Source organism: Perca flavescens, chromosome 13 (genome assembly GCF_004354835.1).
Source record: "Perca flavescens isolate YP-PL-M2 chromosome 13, PFLA_1.0, whole genome shotgun sequence".
NCBI lineage: Eukaryota > Metazoa > Chordata > Actinopteri > Perciformes > Percidae > Perca > Perca flavescens.
The window spans coordinates 13,575,349-13,599,097 of NC_041343.1; the positions used below are offsets into that span (position 1 = coordinate 13,575,349).

At 39.6% G+C, this 23,749-nt stretch overlaps 3 protein-coding genes across 3 annotated transcripts in view; 2 read left to right on the forward strand and 1 right to left on the reverse strand.

The window, feature by feature from the left end:
* atp1b2b (ATPase Na+/K+ transporting subunit beta 2b) overlaps positions 1 to 1,229 on the forward strand; it is a 9,476-nt gene extending 8,247 nt beyond the window's left edge. The window contains exon 7 of the mRNA XM_028596222.1: positions 1 to 1,229. This exon is cut by the window's left edge and continues 196 nt beyond it. The gene's annotated coding sequence lies outside the window, so the exon portion shown is untranslated.
* A 3,590-nt stretch (positions 1,230 to 4,819) lies between these two features.
* gltpd2b (glycolipid transfer protein domain containing 2b) lies at positions 4,820 to 9,380 on the reverse strand. Its single transcript, XM_028596200.1, has 4 exons — positions 8,807 to 9,380; positions 6,615 to 6,673; positions 6,261 to 6,439; positions 4,820 to 6,132 (listed from the first exon to the last, which is right to left on the reverse strand). The coding sequence occupies exons 1-4, from the start codon at positions 8,874 to 8,876 to the stop codon at positions 5,514 to 5,516; spliced, it is 927 nt and encodes a 308-aa protein (XP_028452001.1). The 5' UTR covers positions 8,877 to 9,380; the 3' UTR covers positions 4,820 to 5,513.
* A 3,634-nt stretch (positions 9,381 to 13,014) lies between these two features.
* chrne (cholinergic receptor, nicotinic, epsilon) lies at positions 13,015 to 22,084 on the forward strand. Its single transcript, XM_028596419.1, has 12 exons — positions 13,015 to 13,223; positions 17,884 to 18,017; positions 18,182 to 18,226; positions 18,369 to 18,478; positions 18,593 to 18,748; positions 18,946 to 19,046; positions 19,126 to 19,326; positions 19,784 to 19,898; positions 20,005 to 20,119; positions 20,204 to 20,411; positions 20,722 to 20,855; positions 20,995 to 22,084. Exons 1-12 carry the CDS (start codon positions 13,154 to 13,156, stop codon positions 21,160 to 21,162), a joined length of 1,557 nt encoding a protein of 518 aa, XP_028452220.1. The 5' UTR covers positions 13,015 to 13,153; the 3' UTR covers positions 21,163 to 22,084.
* Positions 22,085 to 23,749: the final 1,665 nt, after the last annotated feature.

Below are 23,749 nucleotides of genomic sequence, written 5' to 3' on the forward strand. Positions count from 1 at the left end.
CTTTCTTCATTCTCTGCATCATTGCACATACACAGAAACAAATCTCAGTATTCACACCCTTTGTAGGATTTGTTTACAACCCCCAAATTTTGGGGAAAATTGTTTGTCCAGTCGTGTGATGATATGGGGCAAGAATAAAAGGGTGGTAATCCTGTCATTATTTCTGTCTGTGAGCTTTGGGACAAATTCTTTTCTGTAAATTAGTTTGAGGTGACGTCTATTTATACTGCATGACAAACTAGGGGATGTAAAGAATGTGAACATGTGTTTTCAAAGTTTGCAAGGATCAGCAACATTAACACTTTATTGCTGCTCCCCTCCTGCTGCCTACTTATAGAGTATCCCTCTATATATGAATATACACAAATTACAATACAAAATGTGTATATCTACAGTATTTACACAGTATCATAACCTTATATCAGTACGTCTATTTTGTTGCACTTAAAAGAATAATCCAACAGACTTGCTTATATCTTGATGGATGGATGCAGAGATGAAGCCATTTTGCATGTGTGTATTGTCTTTAGTGTGCTATGAGGGCAGGAGGCCCCTGTGTTCCACTCCACCTCTCTAAGTGTGAAATAAGGTGATGTTAAACCACTAACCACCAGGAGGGGCCACACTATAATCTACTTAACCTTACACACAGCAAGTGTGTGTTTCGATAACAACATACTGTAAGATAGACATCTCCAAAAAGTGTGTGTGTGTGCGTGCATGCATGCGTGTGTGTGTGTGTTCCATTCACAGGTCCCATTTCATTCGGTAGGTCGGGAAGTTGCATGCAATGTGCAATATTCATTAAGTGGCATACATTATGAATGCCTGAGTCCATTCTTCGGATGAGAAGACTTCTATTAAATGATATTATTTTGGATCATTTTATATTCACACCGGTTGTTTGACCTGAGAGCAGCTTATGAAACAGATCTGCTTCATATTTAGACTGCAAAGAGTGTTCATATCAACAACACTTGTGTCATACGAATTACGAAATGAGACATCAGTCCTATGCTTTAGAGGTCTTACATTACAACATCACCTTAGTTTGACAAAAACCAAAACTCCCAGCCAGCTAGTGGATAAACAGAACTTTAGCTCCCAGGTTCCCAACCAACCATCTGAATTTCAAATGAAAAACAGCAAAAATGATCCTCCTGCTGTACAATGACATTACACTCTCCTGTCACTGTGTTTATTATTTTTAAAGCTTAAACCAAGAGCCATTTTCTTGTGTCTCAATTTTTAATTAATTTAAACATGACTATTTGGAGGGTTTTTTGCATGTATTGCATCTATTTCATATGTATCAGAAATAGATGCCATTATCATATTTTATATTGATTTACACTGGAAGTGTGCTTTGAATTCATTAATGTACAGTTTTGGAGGATGCAGAACATTTGTGTTTTTTCCCTTTCTTTTATTCATATCCATTATCATCCTCTTAAATATTCATCCAGGGTATAAAAATGTATAGTTTACATATTCTTTGAATGGTGACTAGAGTCTTGAATAATGTGAGTTGGTAGTTTGTTTTTTTTGTCCTGTAGGAAATTAACAAAACTGGAGATTTGCTTCCTTACCCGCCATAGAAAAGAATATTTTTCTCATTTAAATTTGTTGTTTTCATATAGAATTCTCCACTGTTGTATGAATAAGTCTGAAGGCAAAGACATCATGATAACTAGACAACCAGTTTGAACAACCAACCTGTTGAAAAAGCATAGAGTAGGCCTGAATTTGGTGCTGTTTACTTAATGTGCATTCATTGTGCAGTAAAGACACACACAATTGTAAGAACGCCTGTAAATGTTGGCTGGAGATATCTGTAGAGTCACACTTTTAAACTCAGGCACACTGCTTTGGCATGGTTGCAGAATTGCACCAATGCGAATGTGATCCTGTCGCGTCATCATGGCAGCAAATGTGGAACACAAGCATCTGTTCACTCACATTAAGGTCTGGCTCGACTCCACCACTTAATTTCTCTCAGAGCAATGTGTTTCTCTCGCAAATATCTCACAGTGGGCTCAATAGGACCTCATTATCTGATCCATACTTGACAAAGAAAGGCAATTAGATCTAATGTAATTACCTGGTCTATTTCTGAAGGGTTATTCATAATGAAGGATGTGATCCAACAGTCATCTCTTTTTTTTTTGTTGCTTTTCGTGTGACCATCTACTGAGCAGTTCAAATGTATTTCTCCTCTGGCATTCCTGCAACACTTATTTAATTTCTCTGTAATCTCTTAATCTGGTCAGCTAATCCACAGCAGGCACGCTCAACTTCTTTACCCTACTTTGTCGTTCCTCCTCCTTGTGTCAAACGCCTGAATCACTGTCTTCAAAAGAAATAAAGCAAGGGTATTTTTTTCCCAATGCATTCAATCCTATTTTACCCCAATCATTCTTTAAATTGACCAAACCTTTTTAAATCACAACATGGCAAATAAAATGTCTTTGCTTCATCACCTAATTGGACATTCTTGTTTTACTCATGTGCATGTGAAGATTAGTTCTTCAACCAAAGATCTTTATGGCAGTTTCATTTTGATTTATTTGTGCTGCACTGACACATCCTCAGCAGAGATACTGTAGGATCCAAGTGTAGGGCTAAACATCCTGTGTTTATAAGGCCTACTACTCTTATATAATATTAATAATACGCACAAAAGGAATGTTTTTTTCTCTACAACATAGCAGTGCCTCCTGGTGGACAGACAGTGTTGTTCCTCAGTGTCACAGAATGTTATTTCCTGTTATGTCCACTTAAATGTTTTTTCTGTGAGAATTTGGAGATATCCTCAAAAAGCAATATATTTATTTTTTGTGTGGCTGTATGATGTATTTAAAAAAAAGCTGTAACACAAAATCAATGTATCATCAAAAGCAAGGAAGAAATAGAAAAGAACGTACAGATATTGCAGTCAGGCAATTTTGCCAGTGTGCATTCTCATGATGGAATTATATTTAAAAGTGTTGTTTTATTTATAAAAGAGTATTTTATTGCTATTTTGTTGTAAAGAGGAGAGAATTTATAAGCTTGGATTGTATCATGTCATGGGAGCTACCTGGTAGGTTTTCAGCATTTATTTCAACAAATGGCAAAATGTCAACAGCTTGGTTGGAAAGGTTTTTGTTTTTTTATTTAGAAATATCTTTGTCATTGTTTGAGTCCTTTTTACTTTCTAAAATTGAACTCATAAAGCTTGCAATGAAAGCTTCTGACCACTGGGGTTTATTGTTTCAGAATTCAGACATTCAAAGTAAATTAATAGCGAATATGTCACAGAGAGCTTTTAGAGAACTTTAAAGTGCAAAACCTTTAGTAACTTTTCAGAACAAAATTACAAAACAGTCCAATGCAAATGTCAGAGAGAGTCTACTTTTTATGTTTCATATAAGGAATAACTTAACAAATCTTATTTTCCCCACCAAACGCCCTCGTCTTAAATCATACTATTGCCTAATACTGTGGTGTAAGGATAGTACAATAAAGAATTCCATGAAATTTGTTGAGATACTCTTTCCCCAAAAGGATGATAATTCTATTCTTTATTTTTTGCTCTTACTGTATGTATATTTTTGCTCATGTTTACTGCAAACCAAGATAGAGAAATAAATAAATAAATGTCATTTAAGGGAACTCAGACTTAATTTTTGTCTCTGCTTCAGACACTAAGATTAAAGTGGAATGTCCATAATGCCAATGTGGATCCTTTTATCGTGGCTTATTATCAACCAAAATGTAGTCAAATGCATTACGGCATTTGTAAGGGACAGAAAAAGAAGCCAGCCAATGTCAAACATAGTCAGGTGGATGTAATCTAAAGTAATCTCATTCACCATAATCCTCGCAGCCTATAGCACCAATGGACACCAGAGTTAACCTGTGTGTAATTTTTTTACAAAAAAAAAAAGTGTAGAGGTTACTGTATGTTCTAATGTGTGAACTAGTGAGACTCTCTTGACTTTAATTTTACAAGAGTATCAAGAAGAAGTGAATACGTAGCGGAAATACCACCTTCAACATGTCATCCTTCTACACATGTCAAAGGTCACAGATTGAAGTCTTGGTTGGATTCAACCAAGCTCGGAAATGTGTGAATTATGTTTTAGGTAGCTTTCTTCCCCCCCTTTGGGAGTTGCTTTACCATAGTCTGCCGCCAACTGCTTGACAAGATCACAGCCGAAGTGTACTTCCGCTCACTGACCTTCAACCAGCTCCTGTCTCCTGTTCACTCCGTGGCATCAGGCTCTATCCTTAACTCTCCTTTCTCCGCTGTCTCCTCCTCAGAAAGAGAGAGCACAGTCCAGGAAAAAGGGAGAGATTACGTGGCATTAGAGGTATTTGTGGTTTTAAAATAGTCCGATCAAGAGAAGTGCCGGTGACTGATACTTACATACCGGTATCGTATTCTCTCTGTTACACACACATTCTATATATTATAGTCTTGAGTAATTTGCAAAACACTTTTTTTTCTCTAATATTTAAACAACATTTAATGTTTTCTTACAAACAAATAGATTTTATGAGGGTAAAAGCCTTTGTATTTGGATTCAAAAACCTGTGTATATGGGTTCAAATGTGTCCAGGTAAGAGTGTCACACAGAGCAGATTATATCCACCATGATGTTAGGAAAGTGAAGATTAGTCTGCAACAGAGCACTGGAACCTCTGCTGGATAGTGGATAACATTACACAGTTCAGTGGCATTTAAATGTCAACTTTATCACATTACTGGACCAGACTACATCAGAAAATAGGCTACTGGATTCTCTCTTTAATCCTTCCGAACATGATACAACAAATTACAACATAAACCAGAGAAATTAATTATCCAACCTCACACCACTGTTGCTGTGAAGCAGCTTATTGTTCTTTGTTCAGAGCATGTTTATTTATAATGTAATACCTTTTTAATCAGGATGGATTGGTCCCAGATTTAAAGGCTACAAGGCATCTAGAACTAGCCAGTTTTGAGGTAGCATACTAAATCACCAAACATTTACTACAATTAAGACAGTCATTTTCAATAGAATTTTGAATGTAAAAAAAAAAATCACATATGGGCAGGTGTAGGCACAACAGCATGAACTGTACAATCTGACGCAATCCATTACAAAATCATCTCCCCATGTGTGTCAAGAACATTATAAGCTTAACAAATGCTGCAGGGTTGTTGCAATGGGTTGCCTTATTGTTCATCTTATTGTCTGCACCTGCTTAAATAATTCACAGTATGTGATTGCCATCCTAGATGCATTATCAACATGAACTCATAAAATTTGATAAGGAATGTATAGACCAAAAGCAGACTTTCGGTATCGAGTGATTGTTGACGCAGCACTTTGGTAGGGAGGAAAAATATGGCACATGTGAATTGTAGCTGAAACAGTCCATTCATGTTACCTAGAGAAGCTTATGTAGCTAGAGGTTTATGTGTGATGCCCAGGAGATCATGAGGACAGTGGAAATATGGTCAAGTCTGATAGCCCCCTTTCCTACGGCAAGTCCAGCATGCCATTTTCTTCCAGGGCTTTCTGAGTCCTATCATACACTTCTCCAATGGCCTGAACCACTCTGTTGAGCGCTGTGCTCAGCTCCTCCTGGCTCTGCACACACACCAGCTTGAAAAAGAAACCCCGCTCTGGCATTGCAATGAAGGCCAGCTCGGCGGCCCTGCGGACGAACCAGGTGTGGTGGTTGGCCAGGGTGCTCTTGTAGGCCTCGCGGCACAGCTCTGAAGGGCTCCTCAGCCGACCGGCCACCGGTGTCTCAGCCAGCTTCTCCAGGAAGAGCTTCAGCCAAAGCAGAGCACGATGCAGACGCAGCAGAGTCCGGCATCCAGAGTCCGTCTGGTGGTAGAAGTCCACCAGTCCTCGGTTCAGCTCTACCCAGATCATGGAGCGTACAGAGTGGTAACCACCAGTGTGCTGTGAGGCCTCCTTATTATTCTTTGTCCCAGGTTCTACGCTCACACTGTTTATTGAGTGTATATCTGGGCCCAGCTCTGCTTCAGGGTTCCCTTCTGCCAACAGGGCCAGTTGGCGGATTATAGAGGTCTTGCTTTCTATCTCTTTAGATATCAGTCCCACCATCGGGCCCAGAGCTTCCATAAACCTGGAAGAGTACCACAGAACAGGATGAATCATCTTACAGAGTCCAGATAATGTCATAAACAATAAATAACTTCATTCTTAAGTGGCTGTAAATGAATTCATGTCTCGTGCTTTATCTGATGGTTTTACCTCACAAGCTCGTCCCAGCTGGACAGATACGGCTGCAGCAGCACGTCAGAGGTGTAGGCCCGTGCAGCCAGCAAGTGGGAGAGCAGCCGTGACACCTGGAAGGTCTGACCAGGGCAGCCCTCCAAGAGCTGTGGGCCCTCAGCCCCATTGACCCCACTGCTGTTGTACAACTGGTGAAGCTGACAGTGGGGGATGGGAGGTGTGTGAGTGTGGGGGCGATCGACAGGGGACAAAGAAAGAGAGAAAGGGGATGTAATTCAGCACATTCAAATTAGCCATCTGCTCCACAAAATTAACTGTATGGAGGAAATGTAATAAGTGAGGAACTGCTTTATATTCTGCATGTGCTCTTACCGTATTCACTTGATTATAACCTTTTAAGCAAGAATCCCAGTGGTAATCCAAACCCCCCTCTGCAGTGAGACATTAAAGATATATAAGAAAAAATGCCACAGTAAGTGTTTGTTTGCAATGACTTTCCCAATTAAACAGAGACTTTTATTTTTTTCTGATAATACTGCAACAAACACATGGATATTGTGAGCTGTATGGATGCATGTAACACATCAAAATAAAATATTTATAGGTTTGCATTTCCATATGAATTGTATCAGTCAATGGGACTTTTCTGCACATTAAACCTGCAATAACTGTTTTTCTTTTTTTGGGCCACTTGGGGGCAGCAGAAACAAGTTGTGAACACAATATTGACATATCCTTTCGTTTTTAGCAAACATGTTAGCAAACAATTGCTTATTTACACATCCAGAAGTTACAGAGCAACATTATCATTCATTTGTAGTCATGTTTTTAGCCATTTGTGTATGTAATGTAAGTCGAACATTTACTCTCTTTTAGCTCTGCTTTTGGTCTCTACCAGCTCCTGCTGAAAATATCTAGCTCTTTAGTTTCTAAGTGTTCACAAGCTAGTCGCTAACTGTGTCTGTCTGTAGTACAGAGCTTTTTCACAGAAAACAGCTGCCTGCTTAGACTGAAACCCCGTTATTGGAGCAGTGAGAGAAAAAACTGAAACATTTAACTTGCGGCCGAGCAGTTAAACAGTGAGCTAAAATTCTCTAAAAACCTAAGGGTAGCTGAAAATGTAGGTGCTAATTCTCTGTAGGTTCATCACTATGGGTGAGCCCTTTTATATTGTCACATTGTATTCACATTTTCATTTGATATCAATCTAAAAATATTGATTATAGTCGCTTTAAATTAGATAAGAGCATATAGTTTTAAAATGGCTCATTAACAAGCATCACTGTCATGTGACAGATCTGTTATGGTGTTAACATGAGAAACTGATTATAAAAGGGCTGACTATTTTATTTTTTTACATTTTTGATTAATTCCAGTTTTACGTTTTAGATCATATTATAGGCTATAGCACAAAAACAAGCAGATTGACAGATAGAAAGACAAGGCAGCAAATAACTTTCTTTCGACGGCAGGTTGTGATGTTGAGTTCTACTCCTTTTTGAGCTCATGTGACAAAGCAAACCCTGTGATTTTAATTGACCGTCTCAAACACTGACTTCCTCAGCACACATCATGTGCACAAGTTGCTGGGATCAAGTTTGGACCCTAGCTAATTCTCTACATGCCTGTCCAAAAAAAGATGTAATTGTAACTTGACAGTGACCTACTGTAGATGTTGCCAAAAATGTCACTACAAACTACAGGCTGTATCTAAATTTAAGTTTCCTAACTGAGTTACTATGAGGATGCACAGCTGGCTGTTTATGCTTTCAACCAAACTTTTCTTTCAGATCAGTTTGCACTCTGGAATCTCACTCACGTCCCTCAAATCTTTGAATTTAATCCAAGCTAGAGAAAAAGATCACATTTGATCACAGTTTTAACATTGTTACACTGCTTACCAGATTTCTTTACCCATAAAAGTAAATATTTATAGAATGTTTTGTTGACATTTGGATTGAAATGAGAGTTTTTTTCTTTTTCTGATATGCTTTACTTTATATTGTCATGCTATAATTTTAAGCCAAACTAAGATACATTTAAATGTGTTTGTACAGTTATTCAAATAGACAAAGCTGCCTACCATAATATACAAATAATTGGTGATGTTTTTGCATCATATATCTTTAGATGTCATTATTTCCCAATAAGCTTTGTCTACAAAAACATCATGTATAAAAAGTCTATATTTAGGCAATAGTTCATCTGATGTGGCTGAAAAGAGCTCATATAAAAAATATACTGTCACTGTGTCATCTCACACTCCAATAACATGTCAAATCACACGTAGACATATTTCTGTGATGTTGTTAAAATTATTTGTGAGCATAAAGAGTGAGCAAAAAGTGGCGTGACCACCACCATGGCTGATTCTTCAGCCACCGCATGTGACACATTCCTGATCTGGAGTGTATGCATTTCAAACAATGGAGGGATTGTATAGATTATTAGCACAACATAGAAGACACACACACACACACACACACACACACACACACACACACACACACACACACACACACACACACACACACACACACACACACACACACACACATACTCACGAAGCCACAGTGAGCCGAGGAACAGCAGCAGGACTAAGATAGCAGCAGCAGCCTTGCTCTTCACACCCATACTGAAGTCCAGTTTTGGGTCTGCCAGTCCCTCTCTGTTCCTTCTCCGTGTCCCTATATTTTAATTCCTCTGTGTCTCACATGAGTCTTTGTCGCCTTGCACTGGCTGTCACCACAATTACTCCCTGCTGGACCACTGCCTCTGACCCCCTCCGTCCTCTTTTAAATCTTTCATACTCCTCCCCAAAACCTTAAATAAAAAGTTCTCTCAACCATTATACCTCACAGAGCCTCGATCAATGTTTAACTATTTTACAACAGTTTTTCTTTTCCCCTCGTCACACTGGTACAACTCAGCCTGTTGTTGTGCTTTCTTTTTTGTTTCCTTTGGCTTTCTTTGATTCAGGTTTTTCCTCTACCCTGCCTTTGTTTCTGACTGTCTCTTGCGGTGTTGCTCAATCTGAGGGTCCAGAGATCAGCCGAGTGTGCAGCCACTGGCTGATAATGCAGAGCCAACGCAGCTTGTCCATAAGTAAGCTCCCTCCTTCCAGATTCATCTTCTATACGTGCGCTATATTCCTAGTCAGTTTGAGCAAACACTTGCTCCCTTTCCTCTCCTCCCACCGCCACCACCACCCTCCGTCCTCCCTCTCTCCTCGCTCTCTCTTTCTTTCTCTCTCTCTACAACTCATTCACACACACACACACACACACACACACACACACACACACACACACACACACACACACACACACACAATTAGGAGCACCACCACAACCACCACACATTACAACAGTGCTGACACACATTTCTGAAAACATGAGAGTATAACATGACACACATCTCAGGAAACTCAATGTAAACACACGTGTTCCTCCCTTTATATTTATCTTTATTGCAACATAGACTAAACCTCTGGATCGATTAATTCCAGAGCAGATTGTGTTTTTCCCATAATCTGCTTTTGGTGGCTGTACAGAGAGCAATGTGATACCAAATCCCTGTTTGTCAATGAATAAATCCGATTATGGAAGTCTAAAGTCTGAGACATGTCAGGAACACAGGTGGAATGATGTAGCACATATAGGGTGTTCCCCTGATTATCACCTCTGATAATGATAATCATAGGAAACCCACTGATTGCTCGCTATCACTGGGTTTGCTGTCTCTGCTGTGGGGGGAGGTGAACAGACACTGAACACCGCACTCAAGCCAGACCACATGTGTACTCGTGAGGAGGGACTTAACAATGGTATTTTGCAGCAGAGGAGCGGGAAAAAAGTAAAAGCAGGAGCATTAATTACTTGGCTAGGGAGGAGCTGGTCATGGGGCTTTACTCAGTGCAACCAATGAATGAGCCCATCTGAGCCCAGCAAGGGACATGGGGAGACTGTGGATCTCTGTGAAAACATGTGATGAAGAAGACTTGAACTGTTTGACTCAACACCGCTAGAAATCTCAGATTCAATGTTCTGATAAATTAACATTCATATAGATATAGATATAGTCCTTAAAAATGTGTGTTTGTCTGCATGGTTAAAAAAGCAGTCAGCTGTCTATTCTTGACATGATGCACAAGTGCACAGTGCTAGTAGACTAAAGCACATGGTATGATGTATGGGGTATGTTTATGTATCAGGGTTCAGTAGAGCAGGAAAGAGGCATTTTGTCACTGTCAGATAAAATCACACTGATTTTCACCAGCTTGAGGGCAAAAGTTAGAGAAACACACATTGTGAGTCAAAACATTGAACCACATTTCATCCAGTTTTTTTTTTACATTTTACAAACTTAAGTAGAGCATAGATCTCCGGAGCTGGATGATTGAATGAAATGTAGTGCAGTGCAGATGTTCAAAAGCAAATGGAGAGAGAGAAAAACAAAACATGATTGTTGTCGGTTCTTGTGGGTGTGACCTCTCACCTCTAGTGGCTTATGGGCTGACAACCCTGAAGTTTTAAACTTCTAATGTGCAACAAGCATTCAACATTTAATGTAAATCCCTCAAGAGAGGTTTACATTATGGGAGTGAATCATATATTATAAGACTGAGTTTACTGTTTTTGTAACTCTATCCATGGATGCACAGCAGGCACTGGCGATTTAAAAAATGTTGTCATTGCATATTCAAAAACAGCTCTTGGTCCAACTGCATTAACTCTACAATGGTTTGAACCCCCTGCTTCATGGATGTGGCTATTTTTATAGCACTTGTTATAAAAGAAGTTACACGCCTGTCTGACATTTTGCCCTGACTGGCTTCCATGTCAGTTATTTTAAATACTTGCCGAATATAATCGGGTGGATTTGAAAAAGAATTCTGTGTTTCAATAGAAGAAGCTAAAAGAGCAAACACTGGACTTCGATCGGACTGGTTGTTGTGGGGAAACACCAACCTAAAGTCAACATGCTGGAAGGTTCCTTTATCTTAAAGGGATAGTTTAGATATTATTATTGGGGTTGTATGAGGTATTCATCCATAGTCAGTGTATTACCTACAGTAGATGGCGGTCAGCATGTTTCCAGTTTGGAGAAGCAGGACACTGTATTAAATAATATTTTTAGAGCTTTACCTTGCCTTCAAACAGCCCTTTGCTGGGACTTGCTGATGAATCGATGAATGACCCTTTAAAATACCAAAGTCACACAATAACACAAACAAATTAACCGAGCGGTAGACCAGCAACTTCCATTTTCTGCAAAATGTAAAATAATTTTTTGTCAAAGGAATCTGGTGGCTTTGAAGAGAGCATAGATGGAAATAATGGCTTCAGTTCCCTGTCAGAAAGGGCTGTCGGAGGGCAAGGTAAAGCAGTAAAAATAATCTTAATATAGTGTACACTTTAACAAATGTTGATTTTTTTAAGATGGGCCTTTTTTTAGGTGGATAAAATATGTTTTGCTGCTGCCCCTGTCTACAGCCGCACATTGCTTAGCTTTCCCTGCAGGCACTCCTGCTTCCTTCTCCAAACTGGAAACATGCCAACCACCATCTACTCCAGGTAATACCCTGACTATGGATAAGTACCTCATTCAACCCCACCCAATGTTTTAATACTGTATTACTTTACAGCAGTAAAGTCCAGCTCTGCTCTGTGAACAGTGGCCGGACAGATCCAGCCCTTCTTCTGTCTCTGAACTCTGAACTGAATTAAGTGTGAGACACATAATCTGCCTTCTGGAGGCTCCAGTTACCTTAAAGAAGCTCATCTCTGTTTCCCTAACTGTATATTTAGAAGTACATCACATACTGTGCAACTCACATTGCACATTCCAAAAGTCGGTTGCCCTTGTCGCTTCAGAGTGACACTAGTTCTACTTTTCTCACAGTACTAATTATAAAAGCAAATTTAGTCCGTGGATTTAAAATAAGTAAAATGCGCTGATTGTCTGGTTTGTACTTTTTAGAGTTACCTTTGTAAACTTCTGTTGGAAATCCAAAAAGTTATCCAACTTATCTTGATGCAGTTCCAAGTCTCTGTCTCCATGGAGTTTTATGACTTTTATGAGCATTGTCTGCCTCCAGCCCTCTAACTACTATCGCCTCACACTGTGGTCTGCAGACATGTCACTACTTGAGTCCTGCTGTTGAAGTGGCAAGGCTCTGCTGTATGTATTAATACCTTGGACACATAGCAGGGGGGAAAGCAGGCCTGAACACCTTGCTGCACCCATGGGTGTTATGTATCTCCCTGTTTTTTTGTTGTTGTTTTCTTTCCTCTGTCTGACACACACACACACACACACACACACACACACACACACACACACACACACACACACACACACACACACACACACACACACACACACACACACACACACACACACACACACACACACACACACACATAGCCACATATTTCATTAAGACATACAGTAAGTTACACAGAAAAGCAGGACAAATGCAAAGTCAGCATCACTGTGAAAATGTGCCATTTGTGATTTTCCCATCAAAAGAATCAATAATCCTACAATACGTTACAGATATCAAAGTAAAACAATTTTTATCTGTAACAGCATAAGGTCTCACTATTGCCTACAATTTGTTAAAGAAATGCTTTAATGTACATAACTGGCATCGCCACAGATAGTTATTGTCTAATGATCATGATGATTATTGTGGGTGACCGCAGTGTGACTTGAAGTCCGGGTTTATAATGCTTCTCAGCTGCTGTGTAATCTGAGCCATGGATAGCGACAGCCGGAGTGGGCGACAGTCAGGGCCGTTTGGTGGGGGATTTAGGGCTCTTCCTCTCTGTCTTTACTCTCTCTCTCTCTCTCAAACTTAATATTTAAATATAGTGCAGTGCCGTGCAGTGAAGTGGTCTTGGAACATGATGGCAGCATGCAGGTTTTGGATATGTTTTGGAGTTGTAACTATTCTCAGGACTTCAATGGTTCAGGGTAAGTGGCGTGGTGGCAAACTTTTGGCACATCCTCATCGAGTGGCTGGCTGCCTTCTTATATATCAAAATAACCCTCTGCCTGTCATGTGCAGGCAGACGATCAGTGTTCAGAGAGACAAACAGCTCTAAAACTCTTACTACATTGATTGGCATGCCAGAGAAAAGTTTCTATTATCTATCTTAAAACTTCTACTCATGTGGCAGGGTTGGCTCAGTTGGTAGAGCAGGCGCACATTTACATAGAGGTTTATGCCTCAACGCAGAGGTCCAGGATTCAAGTCCAACCTCTGACGATTTCCTGCATGTCTTTCCCCTTTCTCCCCTAGCTGTCCTGTCCATTAAAGGCAGAAAAGCCCCTAAAAATAATCTAATCTAAAAAAAAAATGTCTACTCATATACTGTCAAATTGTATAGATGATACACATTTGAACCAATTTTGGAAGCAGAATTATTTTTTCTTCTGTTGTTAGCATACAAACAGTATTTCTAAAATATATAGTAATTTACATACTGCTGTAAAGTGAATATAAGTTTGTTTCTGTTTATTTATAGGCATGAATGACTTTCATAAAATTATCATACAAGGCAAATACATATACAAAGCATGTTGGGGTTTTGTCTCTGTAAGTGCACTTTTATGCATAACCATTGATACTAATGTCCATAGCCTGTCCCATGCTGAAGTCTTACTTTTAGTATAGTCAATGCAATTTATCAATTTAGATGAGCACAAAAAAGTAAGTAAGCATCAAGTAAGGCAGAAAGTCATGTGGTTTATCGTGAGAGCAGCAGTGCTGGAGTGTGTAAAGCTGTTCTGCTTGGCACAGATGGGGTTCTGCAACAGGAGGATAACAGCAGGCCAGAAAGGCTACAACTGCAGTAGTGAAAGACTGGATGGGATGGAAGTTTAAAAACATATGATTCTGCAAATCCATTTGGCCACTCAGAAGGGAAAATGTATGACGAGTTGCTCTCAACACTTGTGGGCAAATCCTCCTGGAGTCCATCTCCTTAGCAGAGGTCACAGGAGTAGCTCAGTGACAAAGTGCCAGAATGGATAAGATTCATCCTTAAATGTAGACTTTTGATATTATTGGTCTGACATGGTTACCACATTTCTGGAATGTCACATGGAGGTTTGGAGTGCCTTGGATTGATGTCCCCACTCTGCTCAACCTCCCTGAGAAAGCAATAAGCATACCTATGATGCTGGAGATAAGACTGAGGACATCCAGGAGAAAAACTACAGACTCTCTTCCAGATACGCTAACAAATGTAATCCCTGTCATAGCAATTTACTTATCAAATTGTCAAACTGTCAGATGGACAACTGGAGATACACTTGGGTTGAAGCTGTTGTTAGCCATTTGATCTCGATACACTTAGAGCAAGAGCTGTACAATCTTGATACTGAGTCAAAACTCAATCAAGGTGTGATATTAGTTCTGATATGAGGAATGAACTCTTCTCCTTTGGTCCTAAACAAGGTGTGATTATCAGATTATGATGTAGTGGACTGTAATGCAACTGACTGCTAACAGGCCTGAGATGCTGGGCTGAACTCCTTCTGCAAGGGATGCTTCCTGGAACTTGAACAAGCACTTTCATCCTTTTGCTAGATTCAATTAAAATCCCTTTGCTTCTCGTGTTCAAAATTGACGCATGAATAGGAGTGTGCATTGTACAACAGCACACGGTCAACTAGGGTGAGCTTGGCTTGTCCTTACCCTTACCCAGTCAAACAATGATGCTGTAATGTTTACCTGTCATGCTGCTTCAGCTCAGTCAAATCACAAACATTTTCTCACCAACAGCTAGTGCTGGCAATTTCCTCTGCCAAAGTTATGAGATTTCAAACACATTTGACCATTTTTTGAGCCCAACCTCCCCTCAAGTGACCAGGTCAAAGCATAGATGACAAACATTAATTGTACTTTGTATCCACATGATAATACAACTGTGAGTACATCACATCACATGTTGTGCAACTCACATGGCACACTTTAAAAGTCAGTGTGTTTCTCACTTCAGAGTCAGAGTGACACTACTTACTGTTTACTGTCCAGCAATGCTTTGATGTTGTCTTTGCAGCCATCCATCATTAAACAGCCTGCTATCTAATAAGCCCTATAGTGATTTTCATAGTTTATTTTATTAGGCCAGACTGTCAACTTTCTGTCTCCATTTTCAAAAAATATTTTAAGATCTTTATACTTTCTACGCAATTCCTAGGAAGATGTTAGATATGTTTTCCTCCGTGATGAAATTGGAGGAAGTACTATGTTTACAAACTCAAAGGGATATTGGCCTAAAGGGATGCTACAGTGTTGTGGATTTTGATGAAACACATAGCAATGAAACTTTTCCCATCCTTGTTTCAAGTATAATATGGAATATAAATAATTAACAACTGGCATACCCTTGCGTCATTGCATCATTGCCTACTACACATACTGCCTCATGGGAGAGTTAAAGCTATAGTGTGTAGTTTCTCCCGTTTTCAGCTCCCCACCCCCTCCTCTACGCAGTTGCTACTAGCCAAGGAGCACCGAGGAGGACACAGAGGATTAAAAAAACATGGTGGACTCTTCAGAAGAGGTAATTATCTTCACTCGCGTATCTGCGCGGGAAAGTCACCAGATGCCACAATCTTCTAAACACTATACTAGGAAATACAGAGACAATTATGTGGAGCTGAAAGTCTTAATTAGCTTTGTAGCAACTCATTTGGCAATGGCTTGGATGTAACAGACGTTCATTAATAAATAAAAAAATGTTACGCACTAAAGCTTTAAGATTACAGCTCAAAACTATGTGACATATTTGTGCCTGATTGGACCAGGCAGACCCGGAAATGAATCCATCACGGTGGATGACATCTTTACTGCTTTGCAGTATGTGTTACTGTCACCTTTTTTGCCTAATGGTGGTATTTATGATTATTGTAGATGACCTGAGTGTGACTTAAAATCCTAGTTTAGAGTTTCCCAGCAGCTGTGTAATCGGAGCAATGGATAGTGACAGCTGGGAGGGAAGAGGCAATGTGTTGGAAATAACCTCTGCTTTACTCTTTTTTTAGTCTCTCTTGAAGTTTATACTGAAACATAGTGTAGCTGAGGAGTACAGAGTGATACCATTGCCATTAAGTGCGACTGGAGCATGGCTTCTAGTCTCTAGACTCTTCATACATCTTTTTGTCCTGAGGTTGGTCTCAACACATGTGCTCCCACACAGCAAAAAATTGTGCTTCTACAGTGCCGTCATAGTCATTCCTGGTCTGCAATGACGAAAGTGCAGATGCGGAAGACCCGGAAACACTGACCAATCAGAGCAGACTGGGCTTTTTCAGGAGGGGGGCTTAAAGAGACAGGCTCTAAAATGGAGCATTTTAGACAGAGGTTGAATTGATTATTGTAGATGATAAATTCGTCTACAACTGGAAAAGCACTAAAATGAGACGAACATTAGGCAGAATTCCCCCAAGGATAGACCCTAATGCTTGAAAAAGAAGAAAATAAGTTTGTAAGGAGTATATTACAAAAGTAAATGAATAAAACAAATGGTAAAATAACCATCAGACAGACAGACAGTATAAGAAAAATTATGTGTTTTTTGAACATTAAATTATGTAAACATGTTCTAGTAGAAACCCCAAATACAAGCATAAACCTGCTATTGCTCTAACCGCCCTCATATCAATGAAAATTATATTGTCACTTTATCCTCGATTCCTGATTGTGTCTGTTTTTCTTCATACTCTCACTCATTTGGCTCACCATCTAGTAAATACAATTAAGAATTAAGAGAAATAATAAATAATAAAAAACCTTGTTATTGCTGTGTGCAAGATCTATCCTTCTCCTTATCACACTATAAAGGTATGTGCAAGCTCAGCAGAAACTTTGAAGATGGAGCTGTCTTCAAATGAATCATTATAATATAATTCTGAATAAGTTAATAATACTATTGTGCACAGCATCTATCTTTCTCCTTATCACACTTTAACTGTCATGGCTCTTTTATAGTAACTCTCTAATGTATTAGAGATGTAGCTGTCATTATGTAGCCTAGCTGTCTGATTTGTTGCGTGATGCACCGCATGCTCTTCCTCACTCTCTGGTCTGGAGCCTTGTGGTAGGGCCTCATTTTGAATAGAATGATTAGAATCAGAATTAGATAACTTATACAGTATACTGTATTTTACCGACAAGAAGGAATTGGTTGTGTCATGAATACGCATTGTGGAAGTAGCCTACGTGCTAACGCTGCTGCAGTGATGGCTCAACCAGCTCTTTCTTGTCGGTTATTGGCTGGAACGCTGTTTGTTATGGTTCGTGGGGCAGGTTGGCGCAGTTTGTTTTTGTTGCCGTTTGTGGAGCCTGAGCTGTCTTCAGAGACCGCTTTTTTTACAGTGTGTTCAGGAGACAGGCAGCTAGCGGATAGTGAGGAGATGTTTGCTGTATGTGACAAAAAATGTTGTAGCCTAAAAAACGCGTCACATCACTTAGAGCACCTTTAAACTTAGTTTACCCGCCTTGCAGACTGACCACTATTTCAGATGTTTCTCCTCCTACGTCATGAAATATTAATCAAACACAGTAATTCCGACACATATGCACATGAACTCACTCCATTTCTCATCTATTTTTTTCATGCAGTGCAGTGTAATGAGGAGTCCAAGCTGATCGGTGACTTGTTCAAAGGCTACAACAAGAATATTCGCCCGGTGGTTCATCCTGAAGACAAGCTGGAAGTTCAGATCAAGCTTACCCTCACTAACCTTATCTCCCTGGTGAGATGTACACAACTCTAAGAAAAGTTGTTCACCATCATTCCCACAGGACAATCAACATATGGCCAAGTTTTTTAACATATGCACAATAATGGCTGTTAGGTCACTGGTGTAGTAACACTTAAAGCTCAAATAGTCATTCTGCTTCTTCACTTCTACCACAGAATGAAAAGGAGGAGACTCTTACGACTAATGTGTGGATTGAGATTGTGAGTTTCCCCTTTCTTCATACTTGTGTTTTTGTTGTTTGTACAAATCCTGGCAAGCCTCAGTCCTTCCCATTTATTCAGCGCTCAGTTGTGGCTAGTTTTCAATCATGCTGGTGACCTTTCTCTCAAATGTCATCTACAGCAATGGACCGATTATCGCCTCTCCTGGAATGCGTCTAACTATTACGGCATTGATATTATTCGTGTCCCATACAATATTGTTTGGCTTCCTGACATTGTCCTTGAGAACAAGTAAGGCAGTAACAAAGAGGAGTGAAATCCTGCATTTTCCCTGCCCGCATCATAAATCATAAATCATCCAGTCTGGTGTCAACTGTTTCTGTTCTTTATCTTCAATCTCTGCAGCATTGATGGCAAGTTTGATGTGGCTTACTACGCCAATGTGTTGATCAGCAGCAATGGTTGGATGTACTGGTTGCCTCCTGCTATATATCGCAGCACTTGTGCCATTGAGATCACCTACTTCCCATTTGATTATCAAAACTGCACGCTAGCATTCAGGTGTGGTACAATTGTATTTCCAAAAATGTGTATATATGTATGATTATTAGTTTTATTTCGTGCCAAGGTGGAGCCTGGATAGGTTAAATCAATTGTGAAAACCAAATAAAAGGCTACGTGCATGCTCATAGAATTGGAGTTACTCTTGGTAACAACAATCTACTGTTGTATTCTATCCTAACTGCCTCGACCCCTAGGTCCCAGACGTACAGTGCCAATGAAATGGACCTCATCTTGGCTGTTGGAGAAAAAGGCGAGACTATTGAGTGGGTGGACATTGACCCTGAGGCTTTCACAGGTACAGTGCATCCACATTCAATACTCCAAAATTTAAAGCACACGATTGATCTCCAGCTTATTATGTTTTCACCCCTCAGAGAATGGCGAGTGGGCCATCGTCCATCGTCCAGCCAGGAAGAGGATCAACACACGGTATTCCCCAGATGACCTAGAGTATCAGGAGATCACATTCAATCTGATCATCCAAAGGAAACCCCTCTTCTACATCATCAACATCATCCTGCCCTGCTCCCTGATCTCCTCGCTAGTTGTGCTGGCCTACTTCCTACCTGCACAAGGTCAGTAAAGTTTTGTACCTGTCACGTCTAGTCCCAGTGTCAAGTTTCTTTGTTTAGTTGGTTGTGTCCTAGCCTACAACCCTGACAGTACCTTGGACATAAAACAAAATAATAATTAATTCTAGTTACTCTTATGTAAGAGTAACTAGAATTAATTATTATTTGTACTGGCCATAATAAAAAAAGACCAGAATTTAGAAATAGCTTAAGAAAACACTGGTATGCCTTTGCAGATTTGTTTTCAGAGTATTGTCTTATCCTTATCAACTAAATCCAGATGCTGTACTGTATATTAAAAGCCTTTTTGAAATAATGCTATGTAGCATTATTTGCTGCAAATAAAGTGCCTGAGCACAGAGAATGTACTGAAAGTATAGGGTCCCAAAGCTGGTATATATATTTTTTTTGATTTGGTGTGGTCCTCCTGTCTCATAAGTCTCTATTGTCTCCTTCACAGCCGGGGGACAAAAGTTGACTGTGTCCATCTCTGTCTTGCTGGCTCAGACTGTCTTTCTCTTTCTTATTGCTCAGAAGATCCCTGAGACATCTCTTTCTGTCCCTCTCATTGGCAAGTGAGTCAGTGTGTGTTCTCTGCTGACCTCTGCTGGGATTTATTTTCTTCAATCCATACAGTTTGAGTCTCCTCTCCAACACAGATCTTCTCTTTGTCTTCCTCAGGTACCTGATCTTTGTTATGTCTGTCACTACTCTCATTGCCACTAATCAAATTGTGGTGCTAAACTTCTCCCTGCGCAGCCCCAACACTCATACCATGTCCCATACCATCAAACATGTAAGTATATCCTATGCAGTTGAGTAAAATGTGTCTATTCAAGTGTTATTGCGTGTGAACTGTTATCTTCTCTGCCTCATGCAGTTGTTCCTGGAAATGGTACCCCGCTTCCTTGGCATGTCCCCACTGGTGGATGACAGTGAGGTGACAACGGAGGTAAACGGAGTGAGGGAACGACGGCGCAGCTCCTTTGGCCTCATGCAGAGAGCAGAGGAATATGTACTGAAACAACCTCGCAGTGAAATGATGTTTGACAAACAAAGAGAGAGGCATGGTCTCACGCGATCGATTGGTAAGACGTCTATTTTTAAAACTATGACGCAGCTCTAAAATCTGACCAGCCGTTACGTCCCAGTCTGATTTCTGAACACATCGTTTTTTGTGTAAATATCATGTAACAAAGTTGTTTTCTGTGTAGTTTGAATCATTTGGAACATTTATTCATATTTTCTTATTTTAGCCACATATTTGTGCATTACACGGGTATTGTATGTCATTTAACACCTTTATTATTGCCTCATCACCATCAAAGATGCCTGTGTCTGCCTCAGGTAATGCTGTGGCATACTGTTTTCTGACTGTCAGTGTCTCCTTCCCCCTAGTGGATAATATGGATGTCAGCAGCACAGCCAACCTGTATAAGAGTTTGGCTCAAGCTGCGCCCGAGATCAAGCAATGCGTGGATGCCTGCAACTTTATTGCTGAGAGTACGAAACAACAAAATAACATTGGATCTGTGAGTGTTACTTTAAGCTTTATCTGCCTAGCCAACATGTAAGTGATTGTAATTCTTTTTTCGATATGTTTATTGATATATTTTTTCGGCCAACTGTTATCTTAGTTCTTTAATCTATATTCTTTATTTCCAAATACAGGAAATTGAAAGCTGGGTACTGATTGGGAAGATGATCGACAAGGTGTGTTTCTGGGCTGCCATGCTCCTCTTTATCATTGGCACAGTGTGGATCTTCTTAACAGGACACTTCAACCGGGCGCCTGACTTTCCATTTCCTGGGCAGAGCAAAAAATATGTCCCAATTTAAAAAAAAAAAAAAAAAAAAATTTTGCTCTAAAGAAACCTTAGCAAGGGTCACTGTGCCTCATGCTGTCTATAAGGCTGAGCAATCTTGCTCATTGAGTTCCAGGCTCAGATTCAAGGTTGAGTTAGCAGGGCTTTTATAACAGAGATTTAACAACAAATCTGTCTGGGTTCATGTTCACAGCTCAGCCTTATCTTTGTGAACACTAGTCAGGCAGCTGAGGGTTTTCATTCAAACTTACAACTTTGTTCTAAGTTCTTCATCTTAGTGTAAGTTATTTGGATGTATACATTAAATGGGTGGATCAGGTCTAGTTAAAAATAAAGTGATGTTTTAAATCATCATCATCAATCATCAAGTACAATTGGTATTTGTTTTGTGGTATAAAAGACAACAGTGTAAGTTTAAACAGGTCCAGACTTCAGGTCGTAAGTGTATTTGAAGAAAAGTATCTGAATGTGATTCACCACCATGCCGAGGAAGTTATTTCTGTTGCAGCGAAGAACTTTCAAATCAAAACTACAACGGCATTATGTACTACATGGAGCCACAAGCAGTGTGTAGACCTGGATTCATAAAAAGCAATATAGAAGGTTCCTTAACTGATAAACTGATTTTATTTATACGTAATGTGCTAAAGTTGTCAATCGTTCATGGGCTCATAAGAATTGTGCATTTATCACACTGCAAAACATATCTGATAAAGTCTGGATAAGTTTCCACGCATTTGCTATGTCTTATGTGGAGAACCTGTGCTGTAACTTAAGCCAGCTAACTCTGAATAAAAAGCTATTATTCTATTCTATTCTATTATTCTTACTATGACTTATTTATTAGAAATTCTTGTTAAAGGTAGATGGCTCGAAGGGACATTGTCTAGATTCATTGTGCCATGTTTTTTAAAATAAATATTTTGTTTTGTGCATCGTGACTTGCTTAATCAATTTATTAAGTGAAAATGTATTGTGTGAAAACCCCTGACACATAAAATTAGGAAAAGGCATTTCAATCTTGAATTTAATGTCAAAGTCGTTGTGTTTCATATATCAGATTGGGCCATATGCATCTCAGAAAAGAGAAAATTATTAGAAGCAGTCACCGCAGTATTGTGTTTAAATATACTGTTATGTGTGACTGCTGTACTTCAGGGGGGTTGGAATTTAAGTACGCTAGGCTAAAGTGTAAATATAATGTAAAACTCCTCAAAAATTCAAACAAAAACAAATGTTTGTTTGTAAAGTCATTATATAATGCACGTCCTATCCATTGTGTTTAATAACTTAAACTTCTAACTTTTCAAGTTCATTATGTCCGTTCTCTTTATGTCGAGTTGTGTTCAACTTACATTACTTGAGAAAGATATTCTGAGAAGTGCTATGTAGGCTACTGTGTAGCCTATGTTTTCGACTATTCAACGGCAATACTGGAACATATCACAAGATTTCCAGTTAGTTTTTTCAAAATGAAAACCTTGCTAGGGAATAGGCTAATCTGACACTAATCAGAGACTAATCCTAGAAATCATAGACTGTATAAAACAAGTCTAAACACTCACCTGAGAGTCATTGAATAAAAAAACGACACAACCTTTGGGAGCCAATTAAACATATGTATAAAAGGGGATTTAGCTGAAGTAGCCTACATGTCGCGCCATAATGGGCAACGACGGGACCCTTTGGCCAGGTTTCTCATGGTAAACCTAACCTTAAAGGGACACTATGCAGTTTTAGCAATTTCTTCGCTTTTTGCTCGCAGGTTGTCTTTCTTGGTTTCTCTATAGAGTTCCTCCGACAATGCTTTCCTAGCTTTCTGCTTCTTTTTTGCCGGCTCAGCCATAACAATAGTGTGAAAAACTCCATCGCTACCTTGTTCTTATAGCTAGCCGGTTCCTGTATGTGTGCAGTGCATTACATTGCAAGACCTGATATCATGCTTGCTGGCTGAAAGTTGCAAGGGTGTTTTTTCCGCTCACAGGCACTAGGGGAAAGCAAGACGACCACCATTCAACCCCCAAAAAGTCATATAACCATTCCAATGACACCGAAGCTGTTCAGTTAAGATAAATTAAGCTAAAAAAAACTGCATAGTTCCCCTTTAATATAGGCCTACTGGATGCCGGATCCCCAATTGGCGCAGATTCATTGATGAGAATTGCTCACCTGGCGCATAACTAATCCATAAATAAAAATGTAATATCAAAAGACATAGGCTACCCTTCTTTTAAGCTAACATGAAGCTGACACTAAATTAAGATATCTTTAAAAAAAATCCAACACATATCGTTTTTTTATTCAATGACGGTCAGAGTTTTGAGTTTTTTCGCTAGCAAGGTTTTTATTTTGAAAATGCTAACCGGAAATCCCATGATGTTCCGTGACCGTGAAGCCTCTCAGGTTCTAAATTGTCTCTGATAGACTGATACCACGTTAACATCATTGCAGCCCCCTCCTCCGCATCTTCTCCCTGTTTGTTTCCCAATTTGGCGTCCAGACGGGTCTTGTTGCCCTATAGTCCACATTTCTTTAACAGCTCAGACCTCACAACGTGAACAGTATTCTTCATGCATGTTTGCTGATACAGCTGCACAAAT

Coding starts and splice junctions, on each gene's coding strand:
- gltpd2b (XM_028596200.1), bottom strand. CDS start 8,876: ATGGGTGTGAAGAGCAAGGCTGCTGCTGCTATCTTAGTCCTGCTGCTG. Junction 6,674..8,806: donor CCTCGGCTCACTGTGGCTTC/GTGAGTATGTGT, acceptor GTCTCACTGCAG/AGGGGGGTTTGGATTACCAC. Junction 6,440..6,614: donor GTTATAATCAAGTGAATACG/GTAAGAGCACAT, acceptor CCCCACTGTCAG/CTTCACCAGTTGTACAACAG.
- chrne (XM_028596419.1), top strand. CDS start 13,154: ATGATGGCAGCATGCAGGTTTTGGATATGTTTTGGAGTTGTAACTATT. Junction 20,120..20,203: donor TGTCCCATACCATCAAACAT/GTAAGTATATCC, acceptor TGCCTCATGCAG/TTGTTCCTGGAAATGGTACC. Junction 20,856..20,994: donor AACAAAATAACATTGGATCT/GTGAGTGTTACT, acceptor TTCCAAATACAG/GAAATTGAAAGCTGGGTACT.